This window comes from Excalfactoria chinensis, chromosome 2 (genome assembly GCF_039878825.1).
Source record: "Excalfactoria chinensis isolate bCotChi1 chromosome 2, bCotChi1.hap2, whole genome shotgun sequence".
Taxonomy (NCBI): Eukaryota; Metazoa; Chordata; class Aves; order Galliformes; family Phasianidae; genus Excalfactoria; species Excalfactoria chinensis.
This window is the reverse complement of record NC_092826.1, coordinates 40,274,542-40,297,171: the sequence shown is the minus strand read 5'-3', so window position 1 is coordinate 40,297,171 and position 22,630 is coordinate 40,274,542. Positions and strand designations below refer to the sequence as shown.

At 36.9% G+C, this 22,630-nt stretch overlaps 1 protein-coding gene across 4 annotated transcripts in view; it reads right to left on the bottom strand.

Moving 5' to 3' along the window:
- Positions 1-22,630, bottom strand: part of NOL4 (nucleolar protein 4) — a 192,290-nt gene that overhangs the window by 144,247 nt on the left and 25,413 nt on the right. For all 4 annotated transcript variants that reach the window (XM_072327611.1, XM_072327613.1, XM_072327612.1 and 1 more), the window contains exons 2-4: positions 13,633-13,782; positions 1,634-1,745; positions 1,011-1,123 (exon numbers count right to left, since the gene is read on the bottom strand). In XM_072327611.1, the coding sequence (XP_072183712.1) occupies positions 1,011-1,123; positions 1,634-1,745; positions 13,633-13,782 (375 nt within the window). The remainder of the gene's footprint in view (positions 1-1,010; positions 1,124-1,633; positions 1,746-13,632; positions 13,783-22,630) is intronic.

Sequence of the window (22,630 nt, the reverse complement as noted above, 5' to 3'; positions counted from 1 at the left end):
TTATAAATTTATTTATTTATTTTATTTATAAAGGCAGAAGTGAGACAAAGATTCCCAATCTATGGGATGCTGAATAATTCATACCTCTCCACCAATAGCCAGCATCTACTTATTACAAAACAAAACCTAGCTGACTCCACAGAACTCTTGAGTCAATCCGAATCTCTGACATAATCCAGCTGCTAAGGTTGTTTTTGATGATTTTCTTTACTAAAAACAATCCTGTAGTTAGGCAGAAGGACACAGCATGTAGGATTGTTTTTTGGCTGGCACGTAGCTGGGCTTCTAAGTATTTGGCAGCTCAAATGGTAAATGAACACATTTCTAGCAAAATGAATTTATTACATATCGCTTGGTAGGTGGCCTCCAACTGATGAAGTAGTGCTTAAGATTCAAGAAAAATTGGAATAAATCACAGGAATTATTTTTGAAATAAAATAACTGCAATTTGACTTGACTCCCTGAAGAAACTTAATTCTCAGCCTACTTTCTTCTTTTTCCCTTCAATTTAATTTGAAGTTTCATGAGAAAATCCTACTCTTATTTGTCAATAAAGCAAGTTTTTTGTCTTAAAGATTTGAACTGATGTGGCTAGGGATTCCCACCAAAATGTGTTGTATCCTGGATACTAACCTGAAGAGAATCATGGCATTCATTTCAGCTGTAAATGTTGCTGCTTTCTAGAAGTAGAGAATGAAAGTCGCTGCTGAGCATAACACTAAGATTATACTCAGCAGCCCACTTCATCCTTTCTGGTCAGTGAAAGGACACCTTCAGGTTCTTTGAAGCAGTAAAGCATATTACCATGGAAGGGCATTAAGTCATGACATTTTCTCTCACACTGATTACATATACGCAGCCTTGGTTTGATTTCCGTCGCTATTGTAGCAATGAAATTACAAAGATGACATCAGTATCAACTTTCAGTTCTGTTTCTTGGCTACCACAAATACACGCATCAAAGAATATATGAGAAAAGAAAAACAAACTTAAAAGATTTCAGTTTGTACCTCATCTTGCTGTGAATTTAGTAGCTGCAGCTTCATGTGTTTCATATAGGCCATAGTAATTGGCATATTGTAATCAATCATGCTGGTCACCAGTGTTGGTGGTTTTCCATTATCTGTAATAAAAACATTTATTATGCATTATATGTTGGTTGTGGAAGCTACTTCAGCCTACTTTGCAGTCAAAGTCAGACAGTTATGTCATTCAGTTCTAACTTTGGCATTTTCAATTGCTTGTAGGCTGTGCAGATGGAAATCTCCTAAAGAAAAATGAAAATCAAGTTCAAGACCTGAAAAGTGATGAGTTCTTCTATCCTAAGTGACTACAGCACATGCATCCTATCTCTTCCTTATGTTTAAGCCTTCATATAAACATTTCCATAGAAAAATAAATGATTTCCTCCAGATAAAATCATTTTTCTATCAAGGGTGCAGATGGTATTACACTCCATCCTTAAGCAAAAGCAGAAGATTCACTACCTTCCAGCTTAAGTAAATGAGATGATCTGACTTATTGAACTGTTCCAGTCTACCAAATTTTTATGAACCTTCACATAAGCTAGGAAAATATCAATGGTATTAGAAATAAAATTACTTTACATCTCACTGTTTGACACTAAAACTACCTTTATGATCTGCTCCATCTGGGTTTAAATGCATTCTTTTCTGGCACTCTGAGCAACTCATTAGAAATCGTGTCACCGCTTCTCTCGGTAGGAAGGCATAGGTCTCTGAAATCTGAAATGAATAACAAAATATAGGTGTTATTATATAAGCTGATTGAACATGATTTAACAGAACTGATCATTATGTTTCCAAATACGGCATATTTTCATATACTGCCAGGAAGCACAATGAAAGCATGTTCTGCATACTATGAAGGATTTCAAGAAACATCTGCCTACTTATCATCTAACGGCTAATGACAAAATTTCACTTATATCACTGGAACTTCATTTTCTGCTTATAGGTTTTTTTTACAATTTCTTTTCAGGAAAAAAAATCATGCATAAATGGCATCCCATAGAGGACTATTTAAAAAATAAAAATAAAAAAAATTAAAACCATAACCTTTTTCTTATAACTAATATGAAAAAATGCTTATCTTGCATTCTCTATTAGTATTGATTTTAACAACATGCAGTTCTAACTCTGCATTTGAAATTTTGGTGAAGATATTCTCAAAAGGCTGGTAATTTTGTATTTCAGAGTGAATGAATTATTGACAGTTATAGAATTTAGGATTCATTCAAATTTAGAGATTCTGCTTCATCTGGAATGTCATGGGTTAACCTAAAATCTACCTGCATTATGATGTGTAATACTGATAGCAAAATTACAAAATTGCAAAACCATGACATTGAGCTACCTTGCAACAACAGATTTTGGTTGCCTCCTTTCAGCACAATCATTCTTTCCAAGCACATATTCAATGTTTTAGATAAATATTATTATTATTACTTTTTTTTCTTTATTTGTTTCTTCAAGAGAAGAGGAAGAATGTATTTCTGTATTTTAAAACTGCATTTTTCCTGCTTCCCCAGCAGGGATATATATATCTTTATAGACATTTTTGCCTTGATGAAAAGAACTTGGAGGAAATGGTGCCAAGTTGAAAATGAGCCAATAGCATACTCTGATCACAGATAAAATAAAACTGATTACATTAAACATATGGCCAACAGATCAAGAAAAGTTAATACACCTCTCAGTGCTAGTAAGATAGCAGCTGGAATACTCTGCCTGGTTTGCCACTCCACAGTTCAAGAAGGCATCTGAGAGGACTGAGCAGCAGGTCCAGAAAAATCACCTGATTTGCACTTATATACCTTTACTGTAAAACCTGCAGCAGGATTAAATTTCCTATCAAGAAGCTATGTTGATCAAAGTCCACACAGGAAGTTCAGAAACATGGAGATGGGATGTAGGAAAGTATGCATATGGAAAGGACAAAATACTTTCTTTAAATGTGCGTAAATTGAATTAAATATTAAATGTTATGCATATCATTCAAGTTTCTCACAAGGATGCTAAGATGAGGGCGAATGACCTGTTATATCTCATAGACATTCCTTCTTGACTGCTTTTCTACTCTGAAAGTTACGCTTCCTAAAACTCCATGAATGAAAAGACTCTACCACTGATGAATTTAGTAAATAAGGGAATTTTATATTAGTGCTTCTTCTTGTGATGTCAGCATTGTCTATAAATACTTGCGAAATTATGCATTGCAAAATAAGAATGTGAATTATATCATTCTGTTTACACTACACTGTTTATTACTGCTGGGTTTTTTATATAACATAAATCTTATTTGGGGGGGCAGAAAATTGGATTATTACATAAGCAAAATTTGTTCTGTGTTGAGAATTGATAGAGATTTTCTCTGGGCCTGAAACAGTTTATCTGAAAATGAAGGCAGTAACTAAAACTCTTTTTAAATGGGAAATCCTACCAGAAAAGTTATTTCAGATAATTTTCCTGTTTTTTATACCACTGAACAAATGTTCATTTACCTTCCTAGATTCAGAAATATTGCTCATTTGAAGTCCTATGGAATACAAAATGAATTGTAATAAGTGATTATTAATAATTATAATAAGTTATTTTATAATACATATAAAAGGAATTATATAAAATGATTAAAATCAGCTAGAACTTACCATTAAGAAAATTGGTAAGTGCATGTATGCAACAACCTCTCATAACATTTAACACATTTAGCACTGTATTGAAATTAATGGAGCTTACTCATGGATTCATTAGTTACCTGCATTTGATAGGAACGCTCCATTTATTCCAATCAAACACCTCTGTCAAAATTCCAGATCTGTTCAAACAAGACAAAAATTCTCCCTGGAAAGCAAGTGAACTAAGTCCCAGATTCAATAGGTATGCTCCACTGACTATAAGGGAACCAGGTTTTATAGCTAAATTTATCCACATGGCAGATGCTTGTGTCTCCAACTTCCCACTGCAACACAGTTTTAAGGATGCCCTTCCGTAAATAACATCAGTTTTCACCAACTTCCTCCCCTGTTTACTTTGTAATTTGAATTAATCACTTACAGGCCAAGATTTCAGCTTGTTTAAATTGGCATTACACAAGAGACTCACAACTTTCCTTATTCTTACTGCTTGAATGTGTACAAAGATCTCTTCAATTTTCAGTGCCAGAAAGGTTTTTTTAAAAACAACCCTCACACCTCAGTAATGCAGACTCCCTTTTGCTTTTCTCAGTGAAGAAGAGTATCCCTACTTCATGAGACGAGGATAATGGATTGCTAGTTCTGTCCTTGCTCTGAACCAGCTGGCTTAACACCACCAGCGTCCTAAAAGCTCTCTAACCAAATCAGCATGAAGTTGAACACAAAATCCTTTATTTTGCCCCTCAGTTAAGCTTAATGCCTGTGCTCAAGTTTGGGCTTACGTACGAGCTGGCTTGCAAGTATTTCAGAATAAAACCTGTAGGCCAATGACACTTCATAACTAACTATATAGAAATACCTCAGTGCTCTGACTTCATTAGGAAAAAATGTTTTTCTATCCTCTATTCTATCTGAAAGAAAGCAACAGTGAGTCAGACCTCACAGATGCAGTAAGTTCTCACTGCCTTCAATGGCAATGTTCTTCTCAAGGCCATTAGCTAACAAAAACTATAGCCAGACCAGCTCATTTAGTGATGCCCTGCAATCAAAGAACAGTATTGTATTGCAATTCCATCTTAAAAAAAATAATAATAATTAAAAGAATAAAATAAAATAAAATTTTAAGAAAAAAAGGTCAAAAAAAGTGAATTGAATTGAACTGAATTGGGAGATATTACATGATTTATACTCACACACTTATGGCGCATATTTTTTTGTATGATTTACAGGAAACTGGTCATGTATACACCTCTATCAATCAGATATATCATACTGATAGAATATCCCAGAATTCATCTGATTAGCCATACTGATAAAATATTCCAGAGCGCACCCAAAGAGGGAAATATGACTTGGATTTCATTAAAAACAATATATATATATATTTTTTTTTTTTAAATGTGCTACATTAAATTAGCTCTATGTGATTCCTTACTCCTACAAATGGTTTTATTATTATGTCTTCTGTTCTTATGTAGAAACACTTTATCTTGTATCTGGATGTATTGCATGCCATGTACAAACCAGAAAATAAGAACATTCTAGCAGGTCAGCGTTTAGGTGATGAGTACTAGATACAGCTACTACGGTGGAACGCTTTTTACATTGTAAAGGGAAAAATACTCAAAGAAGAAACTAGACATTAAGCTAGGAGTGCTACAATATTGTGTTCGGTTTACCTCCAGAAGTTACAGTCCATGAAAACATACATATACTTTTGTTGCAACTCTGAACACAGAGGGAAATAGAAACAGAGTTGACATCAGTGGCTTATGAATCAACATTTTTATAATTTTAATCTACTGCACATGAAACATCTACAGTATAGTAGATTTTGACAAAGAACCATAGAATCATTAAGGTTGGGAAAACCACTAAGATTCCCCAGTCCAACCATCAGCCCATCCCCAGCATGCCCACTAACAACGTCCCTCAGTGCCATATCTACACAGTTTGTGAACACCTCCAGGGATGGTGATTCCACCACTCCCTGGGCAGCCGGTTCCAATACCTTACTGCTTTTTCTGAGAATTTTTTTTCTAACCTGAACCTTCCTAGCACAATTTAAGTCCGTTACCTCTTGTCCTATTCCTAGTTAACTGGGAAAACTGGCCAACTCCCACCTCGCTACATATGGGGGGAACCATAGCATCCCCCAGAGGACATACATCAACCCTTTCAAAATATCATCCAACAGCAAAAGCCTTCTAAATCTGGAACTGGTCTATAAGCTATCTATTGGATCCCATGCAGAACTACGAGAAGGAATTAATCCAGTATCTTATTATATAATCTGATTCATATTGTAGCTAAGTGAAGTATGCCCTAGCTACCCATGAGAACAACATCGTCTTCCCATTGCATCACTTCAGGCAGAGAAAATGGGCAAAGTGAACTTCACATTCCCCAGTGTTCAGATGATTTAAATGCAGGATGTTGTGATGATATAGCTTTCAGAGCTCCATTTTATTTGGTAAATTAACAAGCACTAAATTGAAGGCAGATTTTAGGACACATATGGCAGAGTAGGAAAGACAAGTGTGAGGAGAGAGAGTGAAATATTGCAAGTGAACCTATTAACCCCTAAAGAATTAACACAGAGAATGTATGTGTAGTCTGGAAGACACGATGTGTCAGATATGAGAGAATTTTTGTTGCGCATGTATGTTTTTAATTAAGGATGATGAGGAAAGGGGAGACGATCCAAAGAAAAATTGAAAGAGGTGAGAGAGACACGAAGGGAGAAGAAAATGACAATCTGTCCTGGGCCAACAGCCATCAAACCAGGTGGCAGAAATTGGTTTCTTGATGACAGGAGTGCAAGCCAGACAAGGAAAGTCCTTTCCTCACTTCAGCAAGAGGTCAGGATAGAAGGCTGACATAGGAAAGCATATATATTATTGCCGAGAGTTTCATCAAGAGCTCTCTACCCTGATATATTGGGGAAAATGTTTTTCTCTTTCATATCCAACTTTACCTTCACAGCTCCTCTTCCTCCCTACATAAAAGGACTATCTTTCTAAGAGGGAGAGAATGTGGAGCATCTGTGAGCTGGTTCCCTGCCAGGGTGCTCAAAACTTGCCCTTGGGGGAAAAAAAAAAAAAAGAGAAGAGAAGAGAAGAGAAGAGAAGAGAAGAGAAGAGAAGAGAAGAGAAGAGAAGAGAAGAGAAGAGAAGAGAAGAGAAGAGAAGAGAAGAGAAGAGAAGAGAAGAGAAGAGAAGAGAAGAGAAGAGAAGAGAAGAGAAGAGAAGAGAAGAGAAGAGAAGAGAAGAGAAGAGAAGAGAGAAAAAGAAAGAAAGAAAGAAAGAAAGAAAGAAAGAAAGAAAGAAAGAAAGAAAGAAAGAAAGAAAGAAAGAAAGAAAGAAAGAAAGAAAGAAAGAAAGAAAGAAAGAAAGAAAGAAAGAAAGAAAGAAAGAAAGAAAGAAAGAAAGAAAGAAAGAAAGAAAGAAAGAAAGAAAGAAAGAAAGAAAGAAAGAAGGACAAAAGTGCATAGGGCTTGGACGTTTCACCTTGCACAAAGGACTGGTGCAAATACAAGTATGTTAGTATGTTAAGACCCTGCACAAGCCTCATATTCTTCTTCCCCAAGCATAGTTTTGCCTGGATAGAGACCAGCTAGGCTGCAAACTTTCTTAATTCTGCTTGATCGAGGAAGTTGTACTGGAAGGAAATGATATTATTCATAATGTGACCTGTCAAAAAATTCTTCCCGGGGAAAACACATTCAGTGTGGTGCTTAGAGGGGACTTGCAAACACATTCTTGATTCGAGAGGGGGGAAAAGTCACTTTGTGTTTTACAATTTGAAGAATATTTTTCTTAGTTTGACAGAACAACATCTATTAATGCAAGAAATGGATGAAGAACAGGACTCCAGATATTCCCCATACCTAATAGACTCCCATTTTTCATCAGATGTTGTATATTTATGTACTATGTTTCTGATGAGTCTTGCCTCTAGCTACTTTCCCTTGACACATCAATATGTCCCACAAGTTTTACAAGCCTACTTCTCTTCCAGCTCATCATTCTACTACTCTTTCTTCATTCATGGATTGGGAATTTTATTAACCAACCCATTTCTCCTGAAACCTTTGCTCACAACTCAGGTTCATTGCTGCAATGTTTCAAGGCATTGCACTGTGGCAATGTAGGCTCAACAGGCAGATCATTATTCACATGTAAATTATTCAAGCACATGTTATTTCAAGAGTTTAAGGTGGCTTCAAGACCCATGCAATCTGTTCTCAAGTAGATGCTTAATTACAGGAAACTCTCTCCAGATGTAATACACAAAGGTGAGGCATTTACTCTTCATAGTTTATTGTTTAAATGTTATAAATACATACATACATATATATGTACATATATATTTGTGTGTATACTAAGAATAACAAAGGAAAATAAAATCTATTCTTAAAATCAGGGCTCAGCCACTAAATTTGACTTAACTGTTGCAGAGCTGGGCCTGAGAAAAGGCATAGATTTTCTTCCTCAGACTAATTAGTACCATATCAATTTCTTGAAAATTTAATAAGGTAACTTTTTTTCTCCCAGTTTGCACAAAATTACAAAGAGATGTTGTGACTTTTGCAATGCACTGTTCCTGAAGAAATAACTTCTCCCATTTTCTCCCACCTTCTATATACCCCTCAACACTTGAATTTAAATTTCATATACAGCTGAGTGGTTGAAATCAAATATATATCTCAACAAAGACACAGAGAAGTTAGTCATGCATTTGTTGCATGTCTGTCCCATGAAGCTGTACCAATTCTTCTCCTAAACACTTCAGTCCTGTGTGTCCCTGACTCCAGTTTGGTACAGCAGCTTGTATCTTAGAGCCTAATGTCTACACACATCCAAACAGACCTTTAGGACAAGGAGAGAAATATACTATCTCAAAGCAAAGCAGAGCTACCCCTCTGGGGATCATCTTCGCTTCTTTTTGCCTGTTCAGGTAACTCTTTTAGGCCACACATCATTCCTCCATTTGTGGAGTTTGGTATCCTAGAGAACCAGGGAGAAAACAGGAAGGGCAGGCGCTTGTTTGGGCACAACTGCTGTCTTTGGCACCAAGGAACGCACTCCTTTCCCACTGACCAGCCAACTGTCCTCCTGCTGAGCCAATGGCTTGGCCTGACCTGGTGTCCTGTATCCTGCCTTGTGAGGGAATCATCTCCTTCAGAGCCCTCCTGTTTGTAAACTTCCTTGGGAACCGTAGAACTAATCAAAATTATAAACATTGTATTAGGTAGTCCTTCACTCTGATGAATTTCAATACTAAAACCCTGTGGATATAATTAAAGGCATGACAACTTCTGGTTTCAATTCATGTGTCTAAGTCAAGCCTTTTTTTACTAATAAGTCTACCTACAAGTACAACTATGCTGGCAAGTAACATAGCCTATCAATCTTATATTATATACAAGTCAAGCACTTGAAATGAGCATGTAACCTGCTAGTTAAATGGGAAGTTCGCTCTTTTGTAAGTACTTTCAAGGTTAATCTACCAAATCATCCACACAGAATTTGTACAGTTTCCTTCTCAAGTGTTAGTGTGCAGAGAAGAATAAAATGGGAACTTATTTTAATCTTGAATATTGAAGCACAGATGCTTTAACTAATGCGTAGGAACTGTGCCAAGAAAACTTAAAGTTTTAGTTTGGTACAATGCTGTACCATAAAAATGTAAAAACTCTCTACCAATGTGCTGCTCTTTTAAAATTACCAAGCACCATATCCTATGTACCTTCCTGTGCAGCACCTCCATAGAAATCAAGCAGAAATCAGTTGCAAAATCACCATTCATTGTTAACATAAACAACTCACTTAAGATTACAGAATTGGTAATTTAGTCTGTAAGTTGTTGTGAACATATTTTTAGAGAGAAATAAGAATATCTTTGAGTACTCCAGCAACACTATCAGGGACACTATCAGAAATGAAAAAGGCTCTACCAGTTCCAAATTTGTTACTCCATATAAATGCCAACAGTGGTTAATTAAATTATTTCTGACAATTTCATTACTTGTCTAACCATGCTTGAATACCATTCAAAGTCCTGAATAAAGAAGTTTCTCAACTGAAAATAGTGACTCATGCATATATAAGCAAATTAATTACTCAAAATTACTATTGCAGTCCTTAGAACTGTGCCATGTATCTTTTTTAGAAATAATCGGGTATGAAATATTTATGAATTACAAAAGTTTAGCAGTTTTATTAAAAATGTGGCTTTCTTCCCATCATTTTTCTGTTGAGACATTCTAGTTGTCCAGTCAGAGAGCAAAAGCAATATGATCATCACATGAAAGAAACTATGAATTACACATAGCAATTCATAGAATCAAAGAATCACAGAATGGCTTGGGTTGGAAGGGACTCCAAAGATCATAAGCTCCAACTCCACCTGCCACAGGCAGGGTTGCCAGCTGCTAGATTAAGTATTAGATCACGATGCCCAGGGCCCCATCCAACCTGGCCTTAAACACCTCTAGAGACAGGGTATCCACAGCCTCCCTGGGCAACATGTTCTAGCACCTTACCATTCTCTCAGTAAAATACTCCCCCTTGACATCTAATCTAAATCTCCCTTCCTTTAGTTTAAATCCATTCCGTCTTGTCCTATCACTGCCTACCTATGTAAAAAGTTTATTTCCCTCATGTTTATAAACTCCCTATAAATATTGGATGGCTGCAACGAGTCTTCTCTTATCTTTCTTTTCTCCAGGCTGAGCAAGTCCAGTTCCCTCAGCCTATGTTCATTAGGAGATGTGTTCCAGCCTTTGTGGCCTCCCTCTGGACCCCCTCCAGCAGCTTCACATCTTTCCTGTATTTGCCCCACACACGGACACAGATGGGGCCTCATGAGGGCAGAATAGAGGGCTACAATCACTACCCGCACCCTGCTGGCCACCTCTCTTCTGATGAAACCCCTGATACCACTGACATTTCCAGGCTCCAAGTGAACACTTCTGGCTCATTTTTTCATGAACCAGAATCCCTAAGTCCTTCCCAGACAGGCCATTCTCCAGGATTTATTTTCCCAATTTGTATACATATCTGGGATTACCTCAAACCCAGTGCAAAATGTTGCATTTAGCTTTGCTGAACCTCGTTAGGTTCACAAGAGCCCATCTTTCAAGTTTATCAAGGTTCTTCTGGATGGCATCCATTCCTTCTGTTGTATCAGCTGCATTTGTATCAGGTGAAGCACCATCCCTGTAAAAATTGTTCTCTCAAACTATCTGCTGAATGCTTATGCATAATATATACATTCACAGAAGTCAAGGATGATTCACTTTCAACTTGTGAATAAAGAAGCAAGACTAAATTAATCATGTTTCCAATTCACTTAATAAAATTAAGATCTGCCAAAGTACTTCTGTTTGATTTATAAAGCTCTTAGGGTATCGTTTTTACAAGATTATTACTCAAGACACTACCTCTTTCCTTCTGCTTCATCACAGAAGGAGATACTGTGTGGTTTTCTGGAACAGACTGACACTACTGTGTATCCTTTTTAGTTTCATTGACAGGGACAGTAAAGCAGCATGTGTTCCTCCAGTTACTCTGGAAGAGTTGGAGGCTTATTTATTTAGCCTAATTCTTATCTTGGGACACACAGCAAGAATTGAGATTAGTTTGTTCTGGAGTCATTTTTTCTTTCTTTTTCTTCCTTTTTTTTTTTTTTTCATCTTTTTTCTTTTCTTTTTTAAGTCTATGGAAATATTTAAAAATTATGCATATGGATCTTGTCATTGGGAAATACAATTCAATGTCTTTAACAAACTATTAAGTAATAAAATGAATTAAAAAACACTACTGACTTTGGTAATGACATAGAAACTTACATTTGCTCACCATGACTATCAGCTCATAGCAACATAATAAACTCATGTTTCAATCCCAGTAAAAGTTACTATCACATGAAAGTACCGTGTAGGCTACTGAGTCTGCAAAAATTGTTCTCGCAGAAATGACACAAGTTGTCTTTCCTGCTGTTTACAATAAGCATTTTTTTTTATCTAACCTGGAATCATGGGATACATACAGTAATAAATATTATGCTTTGTTTCATAAATATTTTACAGTAGGTTATTATTTATAAATATTTACAGTAGTAAATATTAAATCAAATATAAGCATTTGTAGGATTATGACTTGAAGGATTCTATTTACAGTTGACAAAAATCCTTATACCCGTATAAAGGTCAATGAAAATATTATTTTTCTAATGCTTTCTAAAACACAAGAACAAGTATCAAAACGACTGAGGTGACAGATGAAAATTAATTTAGACAGTTTGTGTTTGTTAATCCTGAAATATCACTCCAAGCCATACAAAGCACACCCAGATGACTGGTGTCTTCCTTCATACATCTACTTTGAGGTCAATACAGCTGGGAACAAATTATAAGAATCCTTGCCAAGAGCTTATCCCGCAACAATCTGTCTGAAATAGCCAATAAATAAAATATATGTGAAGGGATTCAGAGAGACATAGTGAAGACTGTTATACACCTGAAAAAATAGTAATGAAAAAACAGCTATTTCTTACAACTAAAGTTTGAAATGTCGGAAACCTTGAGTACCCACACATTTTTGCTGGCCTTTCACTAAAAAATGGTTAGAATCATTAGAATCATTGAATTCCATAAGGTTGGAAAAGACCTTATGATCATCGAGTCCAACCACAACCTAACCATAGTACCCTAACTCTAACAACCCTCCGCTAAATCGTGTCCCTGAGCACCACATCCAAATGGTTGTTGAACACATCCAGGGATGGTGACTCAGCTACCTCCCTGGGGACCCTATTCCAGTGCTTCACAACCCTTTCTGTAAAGAAGTCTTTCCTGATATCCAATCTAAACCTCCCTTTGGGCAACTTGTGGCCATTTCCCCTCATCCTGTAACCTATCACCAGTGAGAGGAGACCAACTCCACTCTCTCTGCAATAACATTTGAGGTGTTTGAAGAGAGCAATAAGGTCTCCCCTCAGCCTCCTCTTCACCAGACTAAGCAGCCCCAGTTCCTCAGCTTGTCCTCACAAGCATATTCTCCAAGTCCTTCACAAGCCTTACTGCCCTTCTTTCGACCTGCTCCAACACCTCAGTGTCCTTTCTGTACTGAGGTGCCCAAAACTGAACACAGTATTCAGGGTGGGGCCTGACCAGTGCTGAGTACAGGGGCAGGATGACTTCCTTAGTCCTGATCACCACATCGTTCCTGATACAAGCCAGGATGCCACTGGCCTTCTTGGCCACCTGGGCACACTGCTGAGTCACCGCTGGTTAGCATGACTGCAGGTCACTTTTAAGGTTAAGAGCACTGTATTCATTGTGACAAGTCTCCTCAGTACCCTCAGCCACCCTCCTGACACCTCCATCTCACTGGGGTACTCTGTGTTCCAGCCAGGGTAGGAGCAGCTGTGGCTTTAAGACTTCCAGAAACACACGTTTTCAAACCATTAAACCATTAAGAATACTTAGTAGCAATAAATTATAAGAAAACTTCACATGTGGAGATACAACACCCCATTTAGCAAAGTAGTCTCAATATCTTCTAAGTCTTCTTTCAGACTTCATCTATTTAATAGCAACTTGTTAATATAGTTATTAGAGAATTTATCGAGACATAATAGAAATAATAAATTCTATTATTCTACCAGTATGGGCATTCCTACTGGAGTCAATGGATCTGGCTCAGGATCCAATGCATAGGAAGCGTGGCCTTCCTGATTTTCAAACTGTATTTTGGCATGCATTACTGAAGTGCCTCTGAAATAAATTTGAGGGTGAAGTTTGCAATACTGATCTAACTGGAAGAAAAAAAAAAAAAAATTAATTAATTTTAAAAAAAAAAATGCTTGTCATGTGACTAAATCCAAATAATCCATTCATTTAGAGACTGGTGGACTGATGTTTACTTTTAGTTGGTTGTTTGTTGTTTTGGGGTTTTTTTTGTACTTACTGCTTTATATGTTCTCTTCTGTCCAGCATGTTTTCTGATTTGTTCTCCATTAGGCCCAGTTTCAACATGCATGGAATAGATGATGTCAAAGAAATCTTCTACCACGGCTACCCGCCGTAAAGACAGCTTCTCATCTACACCTACTCCATCCTGAAAAATAAAAAGAGAGAAAGAAAAAAAAAATAAGAAAGAGAGAATATATCTGTGAATGGTGATCATCATGAGACATATTCTCCTCCTATGACAGCAAGTTAAAGACCCTGCCATTGGGAACTGAAGGTCACCCACTCAGTGTACGGCAGAAAGAGTAATGTAAAAAAGCTATATGATCAGACGGATAGGATCATATGACACCATTCCCTGCAATCAGCTCATTTTGCCAGGCTAGGACATTTGGTCTCTTGACAAGAGAATCACTCACTCCAGTATTTATAAAATGAAACAGAAAGTACCCATGCTTGTTTCTCCAAATGCACAAACAACATTAAAAGGCATAAGCGATTCCCATCATGTGGCACAGAAATGTATTATGTGGCTGTTAATAAGAATCCATGAGATTTTATCCTCTCATTCTCCTCCCAATAAATCGGTACATAGCATCTCATAAAGGTATTTAATAAAGGGTTATAATTTGCAGGTGACAGAGCTGACTGTAATTATGAATACAAAAGGAAGTTGTTAAAAACAATTTACTGCCTGAAAATCTGCTTTAAAATGTATTACAGGAAGACATACCACAGTGTGAGGAAAAGAAAGGGAATTTTTTTGTTGCTGTTTTTGTTTTTTCCTTTTTAGTCAGAGGTCAGAGTGGAATGAAGGACAGAAAAGTGAGGACACTATCATGCGATTTCTAAGCTGAAGACTTCTAAACAGAGAGAAGTCCCAGTGGCTCTGAAATTTATCACTGCTGTTCAGTTCATGCCTTTTAGATAGGACTATCCATAAGAGATTGGTGGTTTTGTTTTTTTTTCACAGCTGTCTATGGATTCAGTTCTGATGAAGAGGCAGGAACTGTGACTCTTGTTTTTCCAGGGCAAGCGGCTATCAAGCAGGCTATGTTTTCTAATACAAGGTAAGTATGTGAGGAATAAAATGAGAATGGTCCATTCACTTGTGATCCATCACAGTCTTTGAAGTCAGATCTCAGAAGGCAACAATGTCACTTAACCTTCAAAGTGCATTTTAAGCAATAAATGCTTTCAAAACCTAACACATTTGATAATGCTGTAAGTCATGCCACCAAAATAATAATAATAATAATAAACCCACTCTTATTTGCATTCACCCTTTTGTAATAAAGCAAATGAAGCTATTGCTGTTGTGACCAAATACAGATGAAAGATGAGAAACGAAAATACAACAATTACGCACAATTCCAAGTTGCTGCCCCCACTCTAATAACTTCCTAATAATCCACCCTAGTAAGTCTGCTGGATGTGGAAAACAACTTTTTTTTTTTCCCTAGTCATTTTATTCCAGCCCACGTACTTTCATTTTTCACAGACTTCATAGAAAGGACCCAAATAATCCCAATGGCTTCAAAGGATCCCCAGGGGGGCAAAGGGACACTGATACATCACTGGCAATGATAGAGGAAATGTCAGTATCTCTATAGCACAGCTTTCTACAAATATCTGATGGTATCAGATTAAGTGGTGTTAATACTCTACTAGCCATACAAGCTTGTGCTGTCCTGTTCCATCATGCCCCTGCCTCTTCCCAGCCTTCCACAAAGAAGTCCCCTGCCCAAAGCTAAATATTTTCTACCATCCATTCAGAGGTCTGCTCTCTGTCTCAGGAAAGCTGGAATGGAGCAGAACTCCCTCACATGCATGATAAGAGGGATTGCCATAGTCCTGCAAAGAAGAAGAGTGGCAGGTGTGACTGTGTTGAGGATGGAGGAAAGATGAGGCATGTACAGTCTCCACCAAAGATTAAATCCTCATGGAGATGAACTGGGAAGAAGCGCTCAGAGACAGTAGAGATGCTCCCATGCCCTGAAGAGTCCCAACAATTTCACTAACCACCTGCTCAAAAATGTTTTGGCATCATGCCTGGTTCTGGTATCAGCAGCATGAAGAATTTCCTTCGTACTGCTCTTCATTGCTGTGCATTACAATAAATAAATAAATAAATAAATGTTCTAGAGATGGGACCAACACAAAATCAAGATTTTTGTTGCTTTAATCTTTAGGGAAATTCACATGTGAGTTCTGCAGGGGGCCAATCCTCCATCATTATTTTCACACCACCCAAACGGCTCAGTGGGATCCCTAATGATTTCAAATGCTTTTATTATGACGACAGTGTTATCTCATACCGCTCTCAGAACTGTCAGAAGTTTATAGCGTTGATTAACTGATAAAGATTTTATCTGCTTATTACTAATGAGTTTTGTTTTAGGAAATTTCCTGTGGGGGAGCTCTCTTTTTTAATTAAAGAAAAAATGCATTACAACAATATTAATTTAAAACCTGAGATGCCACATCAGCAAAGCTGACACGTACAAACATTAGGGTTGTATTCAAAGAAGAACTTCAAGATGGAAATTATTTTTGCTGCTGTTGGTGGCCATAAGTGTACAGTGTTCTTTTTTGGCAGTCCCCCTGCCCACTCCCTCACTGGTCTCTGAGACCCCAAGGGAGGAAGGCATGTTCTTCATTGTGTTCTTCAGGTTGTGTTTCATTCAGGTGACTATAGCAGTATCACGGCAGCTTTTAAAAATACGAGGAAGTAAAATCTTCACACTCTTTGTCATGCCCTTTAATTGGAATGCCAGAAAATGCATACAAACTTTGAAAATCTTGTCAGTCAGAAATGATAGGAAAAAAATGGTGTACACGGAGTAGAAACTTCTTCAGGAGAGACAACACTATCACTTAGCAATTATACTTGTATTTCATCATAAATGAATCTGGTTGGACCTGGGCAACAAAATGGTCAGGATTCATTCTGCATAGTGCTGCATACAGTGATAAGGCAGACCTTGTTTCAGAAAGCCTGCAGTGTTAAAAAAGGTGCTGAATTGCCGTGAGTAGGCTGTTAAGTACATCTGGCAGTACTCTGCAGAGATGCAAGCTCTAACTGCAATATACCAGATGAGTAACCTGAATGAGAATGAGATAGCTATTTACTAAGACTTTAGATATCCCAGCACTGACATTCCAGCAAGCAAAAATCTGGGTAAATGATACAACCCCGGATCTCCATTTAAACCATAATGTCTCTGAAGTGGACGCAGTTGTATCAGACTTTCCTATCACGTGCCATTACATTACACTTTTATCCCGAAATTGCTATTTGACAAAGGCATTAACAAAGCAGGTCTTCTTTATAAGCTGGCTTTGGGTAAAATTTTCACAGTGCCTAAGGGGAAATTTTTTAGCTTCAACTAAGTCTAAAAAGAGACGAATGGGGGAATACATGATAATGCTATTCAGATGTCTGAAAGGCTATGAAATGTCCACAAGGGACAGGACAAGTAATAGGCTTAAACCACAGCAAGAGAGATTTACATTACACATTAGGAAAAGCTCACTATTGATGTGGATAGTCAAGTACAGTAATAGTTTGCCTGGGGAGGTTTTGGGATCTCTGTCACAGGAGGATTTTGAGACCAGGTTAGGAAAGTATCTGTCAGGAACAGTTTGAGTAAATCCTCTCTTGGATAGACCAGATATTAATTGAGTCCCTTCTTGATAACTCAATAACTGAGAAGCTCAAAGATCATTTTCAAAGTTACAAGGGTACTAACAGCTCTAGGAGAACAGGAAAGATATTTATAAATCACTATTTTTAGGCATCTTTTTCATCAGGTCAAGAGCCCAAGTCCCACTCTTGGAGCTGACTTAGGGATAGAAGTTTCACTGCATGTTTCTTTTAAAAAAGTGGACTTAGACACTTAAATTTTTTAGGTTGACTGTCATTCCAGTTGTTTCAGCTATCACAGATGTATATCCTTACTTTAAATCCATTGCCTCAGATTCCTCTCTGGTCAGCAGTGTGACAATCACTACATCACACAACTCATCCTTACAGGAACTGGAGCAGTTTCAATCTTTGCCACATCAGAGTTACTTAATTCTACTATTTGCAATGCGGATCTCATTATATGTTTATAACTATGATTTTCCTATGTGCCTAGGATACAAATAAATAGATGTTTCTTTTCATTTTCAGCCCTACAAACTGTATTTGCAGTCTGAAATTAAAGTTGTTCAATTTTGTTTAGATATCTACACAAAGAATACTCTAATAAACTTCTGGACAGTACTGATTTTACCGACAGTTATGCACCTCTCAAGAACTGCTGAGCATCCCTTTGAACAGTGATGCTTGAGGAGAAAGTCAGTCTCCTCTACGGAGGTGGAACCCACAGGACTAGCAAAGGTAAAGAGAAAAAAACATTGCCAATGATGCGAAGAGGTAAAACTCCTAGCAAAGAGATCAAAAAAATCTATTAAAAATAATAATAATAATTCCAGAAAGCAGTCATTTTAGCAGTTAGATGAATAAAATAAGCCTTTAAAATTAAAAATAACCAAAAAAAAAAAAAACAAAAAAAAAAACGTTCTTGCTGTTTCTTCCTTGAGAGCACCTGCAACATCTCATGTTGAAGTTTCGTGGGGGAAATAAGACTCATAAAACATCCTCTTGCTTCATGAATGAATATAACTATCAGCGTACTTACAATGTTTGAAAAATATTCCTATAAAAACATGATAGAAGGAAATAGCAAATAAAAGAAAAAGTTCGGTTGGTAGTTCTATAAAAAAATGCTCAGGTCTATAAAAACCCCTGCTGTAAAAGCATCAGAGCCAGAAGAATCTACAAAACTTTAGGGGTAGATGGAAATAACAATCAACCTAAAAATGTTGTCACGTTACATAAATCACATTCAAATACAAGACCACTTTGAATGATGATGCAATATTTGTGTTGCAATTTTCTGGTATCAAACCAGTTTGGATTACAGAGGACGTAAAGCATATTCGTGCCATCGTATCTCAGCTGACTAGCACGCACATTTTCATCAGACAGAAAGCAAAGTCTTTTGCTGACTGAAGCCCTGTGCCCTGAATGATCTAAATGACCTTACAAATTTTTTTGCATGTAATCCAGCCATCTTGATAGTTTATACATAAGGAACACTCAACATGATTGTGTGCTGGTGTTTCACTCTTTTTGTAGCAAACACTAGCAACGTTTGTATTGTAAACAATAGGATGAACCAGTAGCCTATGTGTAATATAATCCTTGTACACCTGCACTCTAAAATATTTTACAATAAGCCATCAAATTAAAAACACCATTTTTTCCTGCTTTTAACTGCTTGCTCAGGTGTAGCTGTAAAAATATGAAGATCTAAGAAGGTTGATGTCAGTTTAAGAATATCTCTTGCTACTGTAGAAGTGAACAAATCTACTTTTCTCAGCACATTGACTTGAATTCTCAGGTTATTAGTACATTCATTTGAATATCCAAATCTCTACTGCCTGCATCACAGAAATCTACAACAGCTCAAAAACTATTATGATTTGGCAGATATTATTAAGTGGCAAAAAATTAAATAGATTGTTTCCATCTAGTTCCTAATGGAAGTTGCCTATAAGAGCAAAAGGGACTTCTATTATTTGAAATGTATTGTTTCTGATACCCATCTGAACAGCTAATCTCATCTTTTGCCAGCAGGTGGAGACAGGAAAAATCAAAGATTCATTAAGGCAGGAATGCACCATTTCCACGAGACGAGGTCTCCCTCTAGAACTTTTAGAGCACTAAACGGTACAACGAATAAAGCAGTAAGCCAGTAAGCATGGCTGTGACATTAACAAGTCAAACTTCCCTGTGGAAATAAATGTTGAAAATCAAAAGGATTAACTTTGAAAATAGAATTAACTGGAGTAAGATAGCAAATTAATAAGCCATTTGAGATAAGAAACTAAAAATAAATGATACAAAGTTTAGGATTTTCTTCTGAACAGAGATTTATGAGATCTGTATGAGTAAAAATTCCCTGACTGTCCTGATGGGAGATTTTCAGAGACCCAATAAACAGCAAGAGAGACCACATGAACTCTGAGTTCATTTTCTCTTTGTCTCTTGGGCCAGTTCAGATGATGGGAAAGCACCAAAGTAAAATCTTTCAACAAGCCATAAGAGAATGAGTGATGAGTGACAATTAAATCTAAAAGATCCCACCTAAAAGGACTGTCCTACTGAGTAATTTCAGGTGAGGTCATCCTCTAGTGTAAATCACTAGCCCTACTAAATCAAGCTCTAGCAATTACAGGTAATGGATTGTGAAACCCAGTTTGCCAAGCTGCAAAAGGAAGGTTTATTTCCATGAAATGCAGTAGTATGGTCCTGGGAATGATTTCAAGACTGATAAGATACTTCAGAGGTATCATCAGAAGCCTATTTGGTCTTCTGGCACAAAGAGGATAATAACCTGGTTAGTGTCCCTGGGACAAATATTTAAAGCTTTATCCATATTGGAGGAGAGCAGAAACTTTTCATCTGTCTTAGGAGAATTACAGATGGATCCATGCCATCACAAGGGCTTGTGCAGGGGAAGAGCTTACAAATGAAACATAGGGCCTCTGTCCCTTGTATCTCCTATTAAAATAAGGAAGCAAGATGCATTTCCAAACAGATGCCTCAAGTTGAATCCAAACTGAACCTGTACAGACAAAAGCCCAGTGAAAATTCAAAGCAGGCAGAGCCTGCAGGTTATACTCCTTAATGAAGAGCTACTTCTTCACTAAGGTCTGAATGCTATTTTTCCTCAGCATGCTAACACTTGTGGGTTTCTTTTATTTCTACTTTTTTTGTTAATTATTTCTTCTTAGACTTTTAAACATTCACATAATAGTTGTGAATAATAGGTCAGAAAGCAGGCCAAATTTTATTATTTGTTAAGTCTGTTAATCCAGTCTAAACAAACAGCATGGCTGATATGTAGGTGAGCAAGCAGAGCAGCACAAGAAGAACAGAGCTGCAGAGCTAAGCTGTTGATAACAAGGAGCTTCTTTCACAATGCACGTATTTTAGGCTGGCTCTAGTCTGCTCCCCGGCACTGAACATAGTTAAGTGAATGTGGACAGCTTTGTTTCAAGCACACTTTCCTTTTCCAAAAGAAAACACAAGTGCCAATGCAGCCATAGTATCTTAATTACAACTTGCATTTTTTATGTGTGATGAACGCTACCCAGACTGGTGAGGAAAATGCTTACATATCTAGCTCAGGGACACACACTGCCCTGGTGTGACAAGGAGAGCAGGAGGAACGAAGATGCTGAACAAACATATATTCTGCCATGGAAGTCATATTGCCATTTTACCCCCTCTACATGCCTCCTACATCAGCAAATTCCTGCCTGCTTAGCATGCTGAAATGGTAGTAGAGGCTTTCATCACTAGATGCACAGTCCTAGTGTAGCTATGCTCTTTCACGCTTCTTGTTTGTGTGTGTGAGAGAGAGGTTTGTTTGTATGTTTGATTTCAGGTTTGTTTTTATTTCACGGAGAAAGCAAATGATTGTTTTATTCTGCCCACAAAACTATCTGCAGTAGATATATTTAATACAGAATGAACCTGGATATTAAGTGCATCATATTTAGTAAAAAGTAGCTGGAACTGGAAGGAAAGAAGGGAAGAGTTCACACAGCACCTCCAAGAAGACTGCAGTTTGCACTTTTGTGTGATCAATTTGAACAAGTCCATAATTAAGCAATAAATTCATCTTTTAAAAAAAGGCATCTAGAAAACAATTCCCGATCTTAGACCATTTTCAAATGGTATGTCCAGAAGTTTTTATTTAATACAGAAATGTGACAACTATTTCCTTCTTTGAAAATGTTTACCAGACTTTCAGTCCGTGTTCTCTGAAGGATGCTGTCTGTTTTCTAGAGAGATGGTTTTCTGTTAGAAATAATTACGTTTTGTCTTTGAAATGTATCTCTTTTTTTTTTTTTTAACATTCACTTAAGCTATGGAAATATTCAGTCCATTTCACTTGCTCATTCGAACCCACTGTTTTGTAAGCTACAAGGTGGGACACTAGGATGTTAAGGGTAACCAAAGAGGAGGAGTGCAAAGTTTTAATGCATTTTCTTCTTCCTGATGGCTCATTAGAGGATTTGTCTAAGTATGAGGAACTTTCAACAAAATTTTCTATAATTGTGTGAATTCTAAGAAATGGCATTTTTTAAGCTTTAAAAAAAAAAAATAAAAAATAAAAAAAATGCCAAGACTTCAGTTCTACCATGAAACATGATGAAAATGTGTGAAAATTCATCCAATTAAAATTACATGCTATTCTTTTACTATAAGTAAAACTGAATCTAAAAATAAGTAGTAGGAAAGCAGTAATATACAATAAATATCTCTCGTATGAGAATGACAATAATTGCCCAAACAAGGTTACCAGAATAAAACAGTTAATTTTCTTCTATTATTTTTGACTGCTGAGGGTAATAAAATGGATGAGTGTGGATATTAAAGTGGTCCTGTTTGATATGTTTTGGTGTTTCATTTTGCTGTTTGTTTGTTTTTTTTAATTATTGTCTCTGGTATTGTCACCAGCTCAGGAAACAGCAATGGTAAATCTGCTAACAATATTAACTCTTCTCATTCCTTTCATGTCTCAAAACTCACCCAATTACATTTTAAAGTGTGCTATACTTTACAGGTATTCAAGCAGTAGGGGAACGCAATGTAGATCTATAATGCCACCTTTTTTCAGACTGATGAAATGCAACTACTGTATGCCCAAAGTAACCTAGCACTGAAGCGAAGTATAAATGGTGAGAACACATTGCTCCAAAGTGCTGCCTGTAAAATTAAAACTGTATTTTTGAATTATCTTCCACATACTCTAAACTGTCTGATGTGAGGGTGCTCCCAGAGGGAGCTATTTTAATAAATAATGTGATCATGTTTGTGCCAAGAGTTACATACTGTAATCAGGTTACTACACCACAGATCAACATTGTTC